This window comes from Ceratotherium simum, chromosome 10 (genome assembly GCF_057802395.1).
Source record: "Ceratotherium simum simum isolate JZ-2026a chromosome 10, ASM5780239v1, whole genome shotgun sequence".
NCBI lineage: Eukaryota > Metazoa > Chordata > Mammalia > Perissodactyla > Rhinocerotidae > Ceratotherium > Ceratotherium simum.
This window is the reverse complement of record NC_141909.1, coordinates 57,960,202-57,977,274: the sequence shown is the minus strand read 5'-3', so window position 1 is coordinate 57,977,274 and position 17,073 is coordinate 57,960,202. Positions and strand designations below refer to the sequence as shown.

At 44.9% G+C, this 17,073-nt stretch overlaps 1 protein-coding gene across 5 annotated transcripts in view; it reads left to right on the top strand.

Moving 5' to 3' along the window:
* The window catches only part of RUBCNL (rubicon like autophagy enhancer), a 53,201-nt gene extending 36,409 nt beyond the window's left edge, over positions 1-16,792 (top strand). For 2 of the 5 annotated variants that reach the window (XM_087436050.1, XM_087436051.1), the window contains exons 10-14: positions 2,726-2,964; positions 3,928-3,989; positions 6,498-6,651; positions 7,397-7,487; positions 8,736-16,791. In XM_087436050.1, the coding sequence (XP_087292176.1) occupies positions 2,726-2,964; positions 3,928-3,989; positions 6,498-6,651; positions 7,397-7,487; positions 8,736-8,848 (659 nt within the window). In that variant the 3' untranslated portion in view covers positions 8,849-16,791. Of the gene's footprint in view, positions 1-2,725; positions 2,965-3,927; positions 3,990-6,497; positions 6,652-7,396; positions 7,488-7,930; positions 8,014-8,735 lie in introns of all 5 variants that reach the window. The other 3 variants (XM_087436052.1, XM_087436053.1, XM_004433648.3) reach the window with 3 other exon arrangements.
* Positions 16,793-17,073: the final 281 nt, after the last annotated feature.

Here is a 17,073-nt window from a genome sequence, read left to right as displayed (position 1 = left end):
ATCCAGGGTGGGAAATAGACACAATATGACAGACTTTTCCAAGTTTCAAATTTGAGAACTCAGACATAATCATTAGGCACTTAATAAGTTCTTAACACGTAATTTGTCAATCCTAGAGAGACGTCACGTAATTAATTCAGAGTTTGATAATAGTGTATGTACAAATGTACTTGCGGCTGACCCTCATTATTCACAAATTCCATATTTGCGAATTTGCCTAGTCGCTAAAATTTATTTGTAACCCCCAAATCAATACTCATGATGTTTCCATGGTCATTCATGGATACGCACAGAGCACCAAGAAATTTGAGTCACCTGAAATTTGAGTTGCTCAGTGCACACGTTTCCAGCTGGAGTTGAACAAGGCAGTGCTCTGCCTTCTTGATTTAGTTCTCATTCTGTAAACAAGTCCTTTTCATGGTTTACTTAGAGCCATATTTTTTTTTTACATTTTTGCTCTTTTTGTTGGTGATTTAGCTGTTTAAAATAGCCCCTAAGCATAGTGCTGAAGAGCTGTCTAGTGCTCCTAAGTACAAGAAGGCTGTGATGTGCCTTACAGGGAAAATATATGCATTAGATAAGTTTCATTCAGGCATGAGTTATAGTGCTGTTGGCCCTGAATTCAATGATATGAGTCAACAAATATACTAAATAAGATGTCTTTAGACAGAAAACACACATAAAACAAGGTTATATATTGGTGGATTGATGAAAATGTTGTGACCAGAGGTTTGTTGTGACCTTCTTTATAGAACATTAACTACTGCAAATAATAAGAGTCAACTGTATTTATTGTTTACATTTAAAAATCAACTCTGAGTGTGACCTGGGATTGAGGGGTAATTTGGGCAAGTGCAAAGGCATTAGCTCCTCTTCCTTTCCCTCCATCAAATGTTTGGCAGAGAAGTGGGATATGATGGCTAAAAGCTGGAGCTTCTGCAGTCCAGACTCGGGTTGGAATCCTGTTTGCCTGCTTACTGTTTGTGTGTCTCTGGCGTGTGGCTTAACTTCACTGTCTGATGCTTTCATCAATGAAATAGGGGAAATAATAGTCCTTACTTAGTCCTTACATAGTCCTTATATAGAGGTTCGAGCACAGGGTGATAGAGTGTGTGTAAGATATTGAACCAGTACATGGCACAGGGTAATGTTCAATAAAAGTTTGCTCCTGTGGTCACTCAGGCCTTGTTTATTAAAGCTGTCATAAGGACACTATATTTAAAATCGACAGTGTGCTGGGTACTGTGCTAGCTGCTTTCCCATCCATTGTTTCATTTAATCCTCACAACATTGTTTCATTTAATCCTCACAACTAATATTTGTATCATACCTTGTGGTATCTTAATTACAAAGAAAGCCGTGAGTCAAAGGGTGAATGATGAATATCAACCTCGGCTCATGTTAGACCCCAGTGTTGAGGGAGGGCACGTAGGAGACTTAACTGAATTGCTGCTTTCTTTCTTAAGCTGGGTGGTGGGTACCCAGGTATTTATTGCAATAGTTTCTAAACATTTTGCTTTTCGATGTATTTTATTAGAGATATTTCCAAGAGCAGTGCACGTTCATTTTAGCAAATTAAGTGCAAAGAGCAAAAATCCTTTCTTTCCCTCACCCTCCAGAAGTATTTGCTGCTGGCTTTTTGGTGGGGGTCCTTTTGGACTGTGCCTTTTGGATATTTTAAAAACAAAATCAAGGTCACATGATACATACCTGTAGCTGGATGTCCACTGCCTGGGCTCTTGCACATATTCATAGGCTCTTCAGCATTTCACTGTTGAGTGCACCATACTTATTTGGCCAGTTGCTTCCTAATGGATATTTAGATTGCTCCCTCCTCCATTATAAATGTGCTGTAGTGAACACCTTTCTCTGTCTCCATGTGTGCATGCTAGCATTTCTGTCTGATGTCACAGAAGCAGATTCCCGCTGCACGTTTGAGAATTGGAGTCTGTCACAGAAATAGCCTCCTGAAGGGGAGCACTCCAGTCAGCACTGTGAGTGAGTGCCACCACTCTATGCCTCATCAGCTCTGGATCTTCTCAATTTGTGACAGTCTGAGGAAAAACAGAACATTTCAGTCTTTTAATATGCATGTCTTTGTTGCTGAGATTGTTTTTCACATCTTTACCATTATCTGCATCTCTTCGTTCCATGTATTGCCTATTCTCCTCCTTTGTGCATTTCTGTATTTTTTTCTTACTAATTTATCAGGAACTCTTTTTGGATGCTGCTTCCTGACAGTGTGTGTATAGTGCTTTATAATTTACAAAGCACTTGTCATACACATGATACCACGTCATCCAGTTCTCAGTCGCTCTCTGTGGCCTCAGGAGAGTCAGCCTGAAGAGAGTCCGACTTGTCCTTAGTCTTCCTGCCAGTAAGAGGCGGAATCTGGACTCCCATCTAGATTTCCAGACCCTAAATCTCGTGTTCTTTTGGCTACACCGCAGTTTACAACGCCCATATTCCAAATCCAGGAGTATTTTGCGAGGGTTCTATTTTTCCGGTATCTGTTCCACGAAAGCACAGCTCGTGAATGGCCATGGTTTAAGACCTCCAATCCCTGCCAGAGCTTTCCCAGCTGCTTTAAGGTCGAGCGTGGCTTTCGCAGCACGAAGACAGCAATCCGAGCCCTGAACCTTGGGTGGGCATTGGAGGTGAGGGGCGGACGAGGCTGGGTTTCAGGGTCGGGGGAGCGGTGCTCACCCTCCCGTGTGCCCCGCAGAGTTTGTGAAGCGGCTCCGGTACTGCGAATACCTGGGGAAGTACTTCTGCGACTGCTGCCACTCGTACGAGGAGTCCTGCATCCCTGCCCGGATCCTGACCGCGTGGGACTTCAGGAAGTACTACGTCAGCAATTTCTCCAAACGGCTGCTGGACAGCATCTGGCACCAGCCCATTGTCAATTTGTTGAACGTCAGCCACAGCCTGTATGCGAAGGTCAAGGAACTGGACAGAGTGAGGGTGAGCGGCTGTCTCTGTGGGGGAAGCCAGTGGAGCGGCTGCAAGGGTCCTGTGTAAGCAAATGCACCTCACACAGAGGATCCGACAGACAGTCTGTGGGGCTAATTCACCCTCAAGCCAATGGAGCTTAGTCTTCACGTCCCCTCACCCGCGTGGTCTCTTTCCAAGGCCGCATACTGAGTTTTAGATTGATGCATAGTTTTGTATTTATATATAGCTTTAAAAATTAATTTATTATTTTTTAAAATAAAAATTGTATATGTTTAAGGTATACAACAAGATGATTTGATATACATATACATAGTGAAATGATTACTAGTTAGGCTAATTAACATGTCCACCTCCTCAGGTAGTTAGGTTTTTTTGTGTAGGTGGTGAGAGCACCTGAAATCTACCCTCAGCACATTTCCGGTATTCAGTACTGTGTTGTTAACTATAGTCATCATGCTGTACATTAGATCTCTAGCCTTATTCATTCTACATGACTGCAACGATGTGCCCTTTGACCATCTCCCCAATTCCCCCGCCTCCCCACCCCTGATATCATTGTTCTACTCTCTGCTTCTGTGTATTTGACTGTTTTTTAGATTCCACATATAAGTGAGACCATGCAGTTATTTTCTTCCTGTGTCTGGCTTATTTCACTTAGCTTAATGTCTTCCAGGTTCATCCATCTTGTTGCAAATGACAGGATCTCCTCCTTTATGTGTATAAGTTTTGTGTTTTTCTTAAAGAAGGCCTCCAATGTTGTGTAAGCTTCAGGCTCCACAAAACCTGGGTCCCTCCTGGACCCTCTGTGCATCTCTGGACTCGGTCATGAACCCCTGCTATATAGACTTTACTTCAAAGGCTTGTTTTATAGAGTTGTAGCATTTCAAGGTTAGAAATAACATCTAAATTTGACTTAAACATTTCCAGTGTCATTTATCACATTTACCTTTTCCCTCTGGTTTCTCACCTTAGGAAACCCAGGAGCAGCTTTTTCATATCAAGAAGTTGTTGAAGACCTGCAGGTTTGCTGAAAGGTACTATTGTTGGCTGGGACAGCCTGGGCCTGTGGGTTGGGACGATTGATAACCTCCTCATCCTCTGTGTGCCTCTTGGTCCCAGCTCCTCCAACACACAAGCCCTCTTAGCACAGCAATGACCTCATATCTCTCCCTGAGAATGCAGACCCTCTCTTTAAAGTTCCTAAACCTTCTAACTCACTAGTAGTGAATTTAACTTGTTAAGAAGAATGGGCCAGTACAAGGATGAAACTCTAGCCAGTGGCCTTTATTATTATTATTATTATTATTATTTTAAACTGTGATAAAATACACATAACATAAAATTTACCATCTTAACCCTTTTTAAGTGTCCAGCTTGGTGAAGTTAAGTACGTTCGCATTACTGTGCAACCATCACCACCATCCATCCACAGAGCTCTTTTCATCTTGCAAAACTGCAACTCTGTACCCATTAAACTGTTACTCCTCATTCCCCTTTCCCCCCAGCTCTTGGCCACCACCGTTCTACTTTCTGTCTCTATGAGTTTGACTACTCTAGGTACCCTACATAAGTGGAGTCAGACAATGTTTTTCCTTTTATGAATGGCTTATTGCACTCAGCATAATGTCCTTAAGGTGCACCCATACTGTAGCATGTACCAGAATTTCCCACCTTTTTAAGGCTGAATGATATTCCATTGTATGTATATGTCACATTTTGTTTATCCTTGTATCCGTCTTGGGCTGCTTTCACCTTTTGGCTATTGTGAATAGTGCTGCTATGAACATGTGCGTACCAATGGCCTTTTAATAACCCCTGATAGAGAGGCATATTGAACTTTTATTGGCTTTCTAGTATTTTATACTATAATGTGGTGTTAATTTAAGTATTGTCCTATTACTGAATACCTAATAGATTTTTAATATCTTTTGTTATTTAAAAAACTAGGCTTTAGCTGAATCTCTGTCCACAGCCATAGGTATGTCCTTAGGATAAACTTCTAAAAGTGGAATTTCTGGAAGCCATAGCCATAAAGGTATAGGTATGAATTTATTGACAAAGATAGAAATTTTTTTTTTCCTTAGGAAAACTAGATAGCAAGAAAATCATAACTTTTTAATCTGTCTTTATACCTTTAATTTTTCTCCAGTTTTATGGAGTTATAACTGACTTACAGCAATGTATGAGTTTAAAGTGTACAGCATAACGATTTGACTTAACATATATTATGAAATAATTACCACAATAAGTTTAGTTAACATCCATCATCTCATATAGATATAAAAAAGAGATTTTTAAATAAAAAAAAGAGTAGGTTACTCAAGGGGTTAATATTATTTGATATAATAGATAAGATCATAGGTTTTAAAAATTTTTTATTTTAAAGCTTCCTTCCATTTCTGATCTTTATTTAATGATGATATATTGCTTTTGAATTAGATTTCTTGGAGAGGAGCATGACATTTGTACTCATGTGGCCTTGAGCTCTACTTCATGGCATTGGTGTGACAGACTAATTACTTCTCAGGCCCTCAGTTTTCTTGTCTGTAACATGTGACAATACCTACAATTCTCACCATCTATAAAAATTTCTTAAATATCCATTCTGTGCATCAGATAAAAAAATCAGTAGGACTCGTGTTAAGTCCAGGGAGAAAGTGAGCACAAACAGATCGTTGCTGGACTGTGTGTTGGACACATATGCACGGTGCCCTGATGGTTCAGAGGAGGCAGCATCTAGTTTATAAGGGATGGGGAGGAGAAGAGAGCAGGCAAGGCTTTCTGGAGAAAAAGCCTGAGCTCGAAGAGCGAATCGGTGTGAAGAAGAGGGGTCAGGGGTCAGAGGAAGCAGTGTGAGCGAGCGCCTCAGGCGGGATGGAGAATTCCACATGGTTTGGCATCACTACAACGTCAAGTCCAGTGTCGTCAGTGGCTGGCTTGGGACTGCAGTGCATGGTGATGCCACTACCTGATTTAGGGGATTCGGGAAGAGATCAGGAAGGTTTGGAGAAAGTTACATTCAGTTTTAAGTGCCTTTGGGACATCCAAGTGCCTGTGACCAGCCCGCATTTGGGTGCATGAGTCTTAAGCCGGTGCTGCACTTGTGGATTTAGAATCACACGCCTGCTCGTGAGCAGGAATTCTCCGGCCGGCTGAGACCACTGTTGGTGACACTGACAGACTTAAGTTTAGCTGGAATGAATGAGGTGATCATTGTTGTCTCAGTACACGTCCTTAAGACTTGAACAACAAATTTCAGTTTTCTTTTGCTCGATGTGTGCTGGGGCAGGCTGCAAGAGACATTCTCTGTTTGTTCAGCCTTTTGAAATTAGCTTTTATGGAATTTTAACTTCCTGGCTTCCAAGCAAACTTGCAATATGTAAATTGGCGAGTAGGGTTAACTGGTTCTTGGGGTTATTTTTTTTCAATTGAGTTAAAAAAATGAAGTGTGAGTGCCAGGAGAAAACAACTGTCTGCCCCCTCTTCTTCCCCTGGCCTCCGCATGGGTGGGTTTTGAATCCTCTCTGTTTCCTCTCTCACAGTGTATTAAAGGAGTTTGAGCAGGTGCCGAGACACTTGACTGAGGAGCTGCACCTGTTCTCTCTGGAGGACCTGGTCAGGCTCAAGAAAGGGTTGCTGGCGCCCTCGCTCAAGGACGTCCTGAAAGCTTCCCTGGAGCACGTCAGCGGCTGCGAGGTGAGGGTTTGCCCGGGGCAGGTACGTCCCTCAGCTGTCTCTTATGTGTCAGGGCCTTGCCCGGCGTTCTGCACTTTACCTCAGTTAACCCTCACCAACCTTGAGGAAGTGCTGGCAACACTATTTACAGGTGAGAAAAATGAGGTTCAGAGCTGTTAAGTAACAGGCCAAGATCACCCTGCTCGTAAGTGGAGGGCTGGGATGCGAGCCTGGGCCAAGCGACTTCTCCCATCTAAGTACTAGCCAGGCCCAGCCCTGCTTAGCTTCCGAGATCAGATGAGATCGGGCGTGTTCAGGGTGGTGTGGCTGTAGACCCAAGCGACTTCTTAGTCTGGGCACCCAGCCCTGCCTGGGGCCTTCCTCGACTCCCATCTGCCCTGACGTGCCAAATACAGCCATGTGGACTCAGGATCCAATGGAATAGGAGCTCTGTGTCTACAGGGACTGAAGAATTGTAGTGCAGCTATCAGAAACAAAATTAGATCGTCTAAGAATACATGTTTAAAATCATGTTCTTTCTCTGGTGCATTAAACCGCCTTGATGTGAAATTTCTCCATGCAAAATGAATGCACATTTGTTGTTGACCTATTCACTGCACAGGATGTAACATCCTGTTCCTTCTGGAGGCTGGAATCCCAGATATTGAAAAATCTCTGCTTATAAAGTTCTGTAAAAGCAGTAACTCAACTTCTCCATCAAAAGAAACATGACCAATGAGGATATTTTGGACTTCTTCTCTTACAGCTGTGTCAAGGAAAGGGCTTCATTTGTGAATTTTGCCGGAGTACAGCCGTCATCTTCCCATTTCAGACATCAACATGTAGAAGATGTTCAGGTATCTTAATAACTTAGTAGCGTGAGCTCAATAATAGCTTAATAACTTAAGTGCAAAGTTAACAAGTTTAATAACAGCTTAATAACTTAAGCACGATGTTATTTCTTTAAAGTATGATGATGCTGGTGTGTGCTTGTATGTGGGATTGGAGCTAATAAAGTTTTAGGTACACGGTGGGGAGTATTTGGGTGGGGCAGGCATGAGGGCGATGTCTCCTGGTTCAGGATGTGGAGAGAGGAGCTGGTCCCTGTTTTGCTTATGCCTGAATACTTCTACCCTGGGGCAAGCTACAGCAGCCCCAGTTTTGTAACTGGATCACAGTCATGCCAACGCTGCAGTGTTGTCTTTGGCTTCTTTTGCACGACAGTGGCAGAGTTGAGTAGCTGTTGTGGAGACCGTATAGCCCAAAAGGCCTAAAACATTTACTATCTGGCTCTTTACAGAAAAGATTTGCAGACCCTTGTTCTCCTGTATTAGTGCCTGAGGAAATCCCATGCTCTCTAAACTGTTTCATGGGAGAGATCTGGTAATGAATTCTGCCTTCACCCTTGACGTGAGCAGGTCCTCCTCTTAGACCACTCCAGTGTTGTCCCCCCTAACCCATGAGGCAGTGTCGCAGGATGGGTTCCCCAGTGGAGAAACTCTGAGGCAGGGATTTGCATGCAGAAAGTTCACTGAGGCATGTTGTTAGGTTCAACGCCCATGGGGTTGGAAAGGTAGAGGGCGGGGCAGAGGGAGAAGCTGAACTGTGGTGTGGTTGCAATAAAGGCTTAGCACATCTCATGGGGGCCTCTGGAGTGGAGATGGCCTTCAGTGTTGTCCCAAATTGGGGACAAGGGGCCAGCTAAGCCTTTAAACCCCTCATTGACCAGTCACCAGATGCAGGCCAGTGGCAGCAAGGGGACATGACCTTGAGCAAGGCAGCTCTCTCTAGTTAGGGCCATTTCCGGAGAAGGGACGCTGCCCCCTGAGCCATCAGCCACCAGCACTTTCAGCAGTTGGGGGACGGTCCTTGGGTGGATCTGGGGGGCAATGTAGCACCCACTACATCAGGCTCTCTGAGCCTCATGTTCATGACCTCTTGGGGTCGTTATAATTCCTCTGAGTTTCAACCTGCCTGGTTTCTGTTTGGAAGACTCTGGTTTCTAGATTCAGACCCCTGCCCTCCCCAGAATGGGGATGAGTGTCTGTATGTATGTGAGAAAACAAGATAGCCCATTTGCTGATGGCTGTCCCCCTCACTTGCAGTGTGCAGAGCGTGCTTCCACAAGCAGTGTTTCCAGTCCTCCGAGTGCCCCCGGTGTGCGAGGATCACAGCTAGGAGAAGACTTTTGGAAAGTTCGCCCTCCACAGAGACGTGATGCCCCTGAGTATTGTGAAAAAGACTGTTCAACATGCCTTATAACACGGATTTGTGTCTGTTATTGATAACATTGTTTTAGATATCAGGTATTGTATATTAAGAAAAAAGATGGCCAATGTTCTCTTTATTATATATATTTAATTTTTTAAAAGAATGCAGATACTTTATTATTAAGCATACGGTTGTTGCTGGTGGTTTTGTTTACAAATGTTCAATGTTTTTGCTGCTACTGTTTTTTTTTTAAGAGTTTTTTTGGTACTTCTTAAGTTGTATTTTAATAGTTGTATTTAGCTAATGTTGGAGCCTATTTTTTGTGGACTGTAGCTGACAAGATGAATTACTCAGTTCTTCTTCCTGTAAAGCTTGTTTTGTGAAATGGATTGGTACTGTCGATGAACAAAAATGCAACCAAAAATGTTTGCTCGGGATTTTTTTCCGACTTAAATGCCATTTTTGTAATTGTATCAGTCTTACAGATTTTACTTATTCCAAGGTTTGTGTTAGAGTACACATTGCTTCTGCCACTACATCTATTTTAAGATCCTTGAATTGCTTAGCAGTGCGTGGAGGTGCCATTTGAAGCAGTTGCCTCTAGATGGCGCCCGTTCAGATGGCACAAATCAAACCTGTGTTTGTCATCTCTGTTTCACATGCTAAATCAAGGGATGCTCCCGTGAGCAGAACTTTATCTCTGCCCTTTAGGGTTTTGTCTCATCCATATAAAACTGAGAATAAGGTATTTTCAGACTTAAATTGTGGGAAAATACTGTTAATGAACAATGCAATTCTAGTAATAACATGAAAATCATAGACATCAATTAACAAGGTTAGGTGAATTACTAAACCGTTATGAATTCTTTTTCCTAATATTTCTTTTACTTATATGCTTTCTTGAAACAGGTGACCCTATTTTTTTCTTCTACCTCCTATATACTTTCTCCTACTTGAGAAAGGGCCCTGGGGCTGGGTCCCTGCCTGGCACATCTTGTCTGGAATGTGGGTGTCATTTCCCCCCTGGGATTCACATGTCCTAACTAAACCGACTCTGAGTGAACTCCTAAACAGCACAGGCAGGCAATAAAAAGGTCCAGGTCTGGGCCGGCCAGTGGCCTAGTGGTTAAGTGCGCACGCTCCACTTTGGCGGCCCAGGGTTCGCAGGTTCGGATCCCGAGCTCGGACCAATGCACCGCTTATCAGGCCATGCCGTGGCGGCATCCCATATAAAGTAGAGGAAGATGGGCATGGATGTTAGTCCAGGGCCTGTCTTCCTCAGCAAAAAGAGGAGGATTGGCATTGGATGTTAGCTCAGGGCTAATCTTCCTCACACACACAAAAAGGTCGTCCCCTAATCCCATCCACTCCTCTGTGTGTGTGTGTGTGTGTGTGTGTGTGTGTGTTTTATTCAGTGGGATATTATTGGGCACATGGAAGAAATGAGTGTCTCCTATCAACTCTTATTCTGTCACTTGTTTTCCCATCCTGGATGCCTCTGCCAGATCTGTGCTCCCATTTGTTATTTAAGCCGGGTCTCTTTTAAATGGAAATTCAGGCACATGGAATAAGATAAATAAGATCAAATTTAAAACAATATTTTATTCTTACCCATAGCTTATATTCCCTGTTAGGAATCAAGGGTTGGGGTGGTAGGTTGATATTCCTTATAACAGCTCTATGAGGTTCATGTCAATATCTTCATTTTACAGGTCAGGAAACTGAGGCTTCAAGAAGGGAAATAATTTACCTAAGTTCCCACAGGGAGTGCGTGGTAGAGCTGGGGTTGGCATTCGAGTCCGCCTGGCTCCAAAGCCCGTGTTCTTAGCCCCTACTTCCTCTGTGGTATCCTTTTGAGATAATACAAGCAAAACCACCCTAGACTTGTGAGTGCTGGTCAAACCTGAGTTAGTGGCATTGAGCTGAGTGCTTGCTCACGACATTCCCTTGTGTTGATTTAGGAAGTTGCTGTGGCTTATGCATTGTCGGAAGGGCTCCATGTTCCTGCTGCTGTGTTTGTAAGGTACTGGCGAGTGTGTGTGTGTGTGTGTGTGTGACACATCTTTGATGTTGAGGAAGAGTGTACAGCAGCTACCAGGAAGTGATGCTTTTGATTCTCTATTTTGAGGAAGAATGAGGCAACCACTCTACGGGTTTGAGACCTGGTTTCTCCCCACCCACAGTGGTAGTGCAGGCTCCTTCCCAATAAGGTGCCTGTGAGAACAGAGAAGTGGCGTCAGCCCACTTGCAGCACCCTGTAGGGAAGTAATTAGTTGTGACATATATTGCTCTTTAATGGGATTTACTCCTCGCCTGGTTTTCTGTGCAACTCTTCCTTGGCTGCCGGAAGGAAGATGAAGACTTGGTCTTTCTCGTCAGACGTCACCCACAATGAGGCATCGATTTGCAGTGCTGGGATCTCAATGATTAATTTTCTGCCTTTACACTGTTCACTTGGAAAATTCCAGTAACATGTCCTTTACAGTCATGATTCTCAGCTGCAGGTAGTGCGTTACACCCGGGGATGTGGAGCGAGGAGGGGTGAGCCATCTTGGTGTTGATCGAGTGAGAAGTATTGGATTGATTTCCAGGTCTGCCACTTCTTACCTGGGTGACTCTGGGCAAGCTACTTAAGTTATCTGAGCCTCTGTTTGTAAAATGGGGGATAATAACTACATGCAGTTGATACCAGGATTAGAAATAAAAAATGAAGGACTTAGCAGTGGGCTTGGTACAAGCGAGGGCTCAATAAGTGGTAATGATTAGGTCTACAAATTAAAACTGAGTTTTACCACCTATGTTCTGTATCTTTGGAGAGTTACTCTCTGAGTCTCAGTTTAACATGAGAATTAGAACAATACCTACTATTGTGGGTTGAACTGCGTCCCCCCCAAACGATATGTTGACGTTCTAACTCCAGGTACCTGTGAATGTGACCTTATTTGGAAATAGAGTCTTTAAGGATGTGATTAAGTTAAGATTAGGTGATATGGAATTAAGTGGACCCTGATCCAATGACTGGTGTTCTTATAAGAAGAGGGAAATTTGGACAGAGATATAGACACAGAAATCAAAGGGAGAACGCCATGTGAAGGAGGCAGACATTGGGGTGATGCGTCTAGAAGCCAAGGAACACTCAGGATTGCTGGCAGCCAGCAGAAGCTAGGAGAGAGGCATGGAACAGATTCTCCTTCAGAGCCTCCGGAAGGAACCAGTCCTGCTGACACGTTGATTTCGGACTTCTAGCATTCAGAACTGTGAGAGAATAAATTCCTGTTGTTTTGACCCACTCAGTTTGTGGTAATTTGTTACAGCAGCCCTAAGAAACAAATACACCTACCATTTGGGGTTGTTCGGAGGGTTAAATGGTGATTAGGTAGCACGTGTGGAAGAAGGGGCATAGTTTCTGGCACATGAGAGGCATTGTCAAGTTTTGGCCCTCTCACCTTCAGGTGTCAGGACACAGAAAATGGATTCTGAAAGATAACAACGACATAAAAACCAATACTGTCTATAGATTTGTGGCTGTCTGTATAGAGAGAGATCCCCAAAACCCAGGGCAATAGCGGCTGAACACTACTGCCCCTTCTACCTCAGCTTATAAGTGTTGGAGGGAGCTGCTCACCCTGAGGTGTTGGGAGAGAACCATGAATTTGGAAGGTGATGGTTTGAGTCATGGTGGAGGGGGTAGGGGAAGCTGACTGTTACCTACCTACATTAAAAAGCAGATGAATCCATCTTGATTTTCAGATGTAACAGAAATTGAAATATAGCTTCAAACAAATCTTGAGTGAGGCCTCGATTGTGAGTGTTAAGAAGGCCCCTGCTTTCCCTTATCATCTGCCCAGGGCTGAAGGAGGATCGTCATGGCACAGTGAGGGCACCTGTACCTACCCCACGCTATCCTCACTGCTGGCCCCACCCACAGACGTCTGCATGTAACAGGGGCACAGGTTCTAATGGCCCCGCCACAGCCCAGCTTCATGTGGGGGACCTCAGAGGGTGAGAGAGGCTGTTAAATAGAGGGTGTCTTGATGTCCTATGGAATAACCTTGCCTGTGAGCAACCCATGGGCATGTCACCTTTGTAGCCCTTGGCTGTGGGTATTTAGAGTGTACAGTCCTAGGAGATAGGGAGCCAGCCTAGAACAGGACTCCATTTTCAAACCAGGTCTGAGGCATCACCAGGACATCCATCAGGCAGAGGGAAAGATCCATGTTGCTGTGGAGAAGGATCTATTACAGAGGCCAGGAAGGAGATAACCAGAGTATCTGTCGAAGTGTAGACTACAGCTGGAGGCTGAAGAGGCACCAAAGAGTAAGTTTGCAGTATTGCTGCCCAACCCTGGGGGTGAGGAACAAGGCGTGGACTCTGCAATCATGGTGCTTACAGTTGCCCCTAAGGAGGCTGGCAGGGGCAGGGCAACAGGTGAGGAAAATAGAAGCCAGAGCGTATACGTTCTGAAGTTGAGGCACAAAGCACCGCAAGAGTGACAGGTTCCACTTAGGACTCTAAGAGAGGTCATGGAAACTGATCCCTGAAGGCTCAGCTAGACTCCGTATTGAAGAGAAGGGAGGGAAGAGGCTCCAGGAGAGGAGGAGCAGCACAGAGGCAGTGAGGCAGGAAACACAGGCTTCTCTGGGGAAGGCTGAGCAGAGCAGCATAGACTGAGGGATGTCACGGGGAATGAAGCCAGAAAGGTTAGTGGAGCCCAGAACATGGATCCCAGTGAACAGGAAGGGGTTTGGACTTCATGGGAGACAGGGAGGCTTTGAAGGATTTTGAGGGAGAGAGGGTCACGACTCAACCTATGTTTAAGGAAGATAATGCTGGGTCGAGGTGTGGGATGGATCAGAGCAGGAAGTGAAGGCTGACCAGCCGACATGATGAAGTCCTGAACGAGGCTGGCCACAGAAGAAATGGAAAGGAAAGCATGCTTGAAAAAGCAGGGGAGACCTAGCAGTGATGGAGGCACTTGTCCCAGGCATAAAATTCAAGGGAACCCCCAAAACTCAGTATTCAGGAGAAATCATGTTTTCATGCAATATTTTAAAAAATTAAGGTCAAACAATCCATGATGAACAAAATTTCAACTAAAGACAGGATCCTACCCTCTACTGGCCCAACTTGGTCTCTTTCATGTCACCCAAGTCCCAGCCTGTGCGAGGACGCTGAGGAGACACAATAGCCAGATGTTGTTGAGCCTGAAGAGGTGGGGTTGGGGGAGCCCCAGAAGATAAGGGAGGTTGTGAGGCTGACTAGGAAGAAGGTAGCACGTGAACTAAGAGGGGGACACAGGTTGGGAGGAGGCGTGAGATGACGGTGAGCCCACCATGGAAAAGCTCGGCAGTCAGCTAAGAAGGAGAGTCTCTGGGGAGAAGCAGGTGCCCGAGCGCCTGACCTCGCGAAGGGATGGGTGGGATCACCGGGGAGAGGAAGAAGGCCTGGGCAGGAATTTCCATAATGGTCAGCCTGTGGCAGAGGCTCCAAGAGAGTTTTGAGAACAGAGAAAAAGGATCAATGGCTGCAAGGAGTTCTGAAAGCTGTTCCCGGTGGAATAATGGGATAGAAGCAGATATCAGAGTTTAAGGATACGAGAGAGAGCAAGTGTGTGTGTGTGTGTGTGTGTCTGTGTGTGTGTGTGTGTGCAATGTGTTGAAAAATGAGCAAGGTTGAGAGGGAGGCAGGAGGGAAAAAGCCCGCCACTAACATTTGCAGAGCTTATACAAGAAAACAAACGCAGGCCCATGTGCTATAGAGCTAAATATTTAAAAACTGAACAAAATATGCTATATTCTCCTACCATGATGAATATACCTTCATCAAGACCTGGGAGGGCAGGTTTGAATTTCAAAATCTCAGACAACTTGGCGCTCTGCTCTGGCACACAGTGGCTCAGGGATAGCTGGTGAATGGCTGGGGCCTCCCCCCTTTCTCTTCCCACCTCTGGCTCCATCCCACAAACAGCTATCCCTTGGCCTTAGTGGGAAGTTCACCTTAGCACAGTTCACCTTCAGGAGATCTGAGCAAGGGAAAGGTCCTGAGTAGCTCCTGGAAGTGATCTAGGGCCATCAGCTAGGGAATTCTGAGGTACCCAGAATGCTGTCTAAAAGGAGAGGTGGGGGCTTTGGATGGCCATGTCCCCTTGGCTTTTGTCCCATCACCTGTGGGGAGGAACATAGCCAGGGGAAGGCCACAGCAGAGCCTCAAGTTCCAGGATGGGAAACACTGACCCCAGGCAGGGGGTGATTGTAAGGGGGCAGCCCTGGGACGAGAGAAGCCTAGAGGCCCGGGCAGAGGGCTGAAGAAGCGCAGAGGAAAGTACAGAATTTGCCTAACTCTATGATTAATCTCTTGGATCTCCTCCAGAGAGCTGCCCGCAGGGTTTGAGGAAGCAGAGTTTGTCTCCTGTTTTACGCTGAGGTTTTCCATTCGTGTTTGCAGTCTGCCGCCTGTGACATCACTCATAAAAGAACTATTTTAGTTTCTGGTGAAGTGAAAAAGGGAACCATGATTCCTCTTTTCAAACCAATTGGGGAATTATTTATTTAAAGATAGAGACCTTTAATGTTTGTTTTAAGGAAGCACGCTTATAAAAGATGTTGACAAATGAGACAATGCAATTCACTACTTCACCCCCCTTGGGAGATGACCTGGCAAATGCTAGTGACTGGGAGGCTTCCCGTATGTGGTGTCTGGCTAATGTTAAACCAGCTGACACCTGGTGGCAGGGACTGAAGTCTCAAACTCCTTCTTGACCTATATACAATGTTCTTTCAACAAGAAGAGGAAGCCAGGGTGCAGGGAGGCTGCATGGATGCATTAGATCACCAGTCCTAGCCTCCAGAGTCATGGACCTGCAAACCGCTTTCCACCCACAGAGCTCTCCTGTGACTACCCCAGGCAGAGACAGAAAAGCTAACTGCTTATTTGAGAAGCGTCCCCTTCTGCCACCTCCCTACCTCCATTACCTTGTTCTCATCCTCAGTCCCATTCACTTTAAACAAATTTCTGCATTAAAAACAAATTAACGAAGCCATTCAATAGGCCATTTGTTGAGCAAGTACTGTTGCTAGGCACATAAAGATGCCTTTGGGAGAGGACTTGACTACAGACTCCAGTTACTCAGATCTGAACTCTTTCTCCTGTACTCTGTTCATTATGGACTCCGCCAGTGGCAAATGAGAGCATCTTGCCTTACCACTGAAGATGGAAGGCTCTGGGGAACAGCTTCTCTGTCAATATCCAACAGAAAAAGGCTTATTAGTAGCTGCTGGACAATCTTTATTACATCAAGTTAATGGACAGTGGCTCCAATTAACCATGGACCTATCAGAAAACCAAGAAGAAGGATGTGTTTACAGCTTATAGTATGTCCACCAGTATCTGGCTCTCCTTTTCTTCATGGGCACACAGTTAAACTTCATGTCCTAGCCCCGTTGTATCTGGGTGAGCGAATGTGGCTGAAGGGAGGCTGGTGAAATACAAGTGGATGTGGTGTACATTACTTCTAGTCTGGCCTTAAAACATCCTGCTTGACCCTGCACTCTCTCATTTCTCTTTGCCTGTCTGGAAGTCAAGGACTATGTGACAGAAGAACCATGTGATGGAAAAAGCCCAGATCCCTGAGCATTGTTTAAAAGAGAGCTGCGGGGCTGGCCCTGTGGTGTAGCGGTTAAGTGCACGCGCTCCGCCGCTGGCAGCCCGGGGTTCGGATCCTGGGCGCGCACCGATGCACCGCTTGTCAGGCTGTGCTGTGGCGGCATCCCATATAAAGTGGAGGAAGATTGGCACAGATGTTAGCCCAGGGCCAGTCTTCTTCAGCAAAAAGAGGAGGATTGGCGTGGGTGTTAGCTCAGGGCTGATCTTCCTCACAAAAATAAAATAAAATAAAATAAAAGAGCTGCCCAAAAGCATGGCACCTGAATTGGACTTTGCATGATTGAAAATAAACCTTTATTTCATTAAGTTACTGAGATTTCGTGTGCTTGTTACTGCAGCATAACCCAGCCTACCCTAACTAATATAAGAGGTCCTGATGCCTGTGGTCGAGTGGATGAGCAGGTAAGGGATGGGTTTGCCACACAGATGGCTAAAGCTGTTCTACTATCTCTAAGTTATCCACTATTATCTAGTATCCTTTATATTAAAAAATAAATGAATAAGCAGAGGGGAAAAAATTCTTTGACCTCACATTCAACTCCATTTCCACTTCTACATTCCTTTTCACAG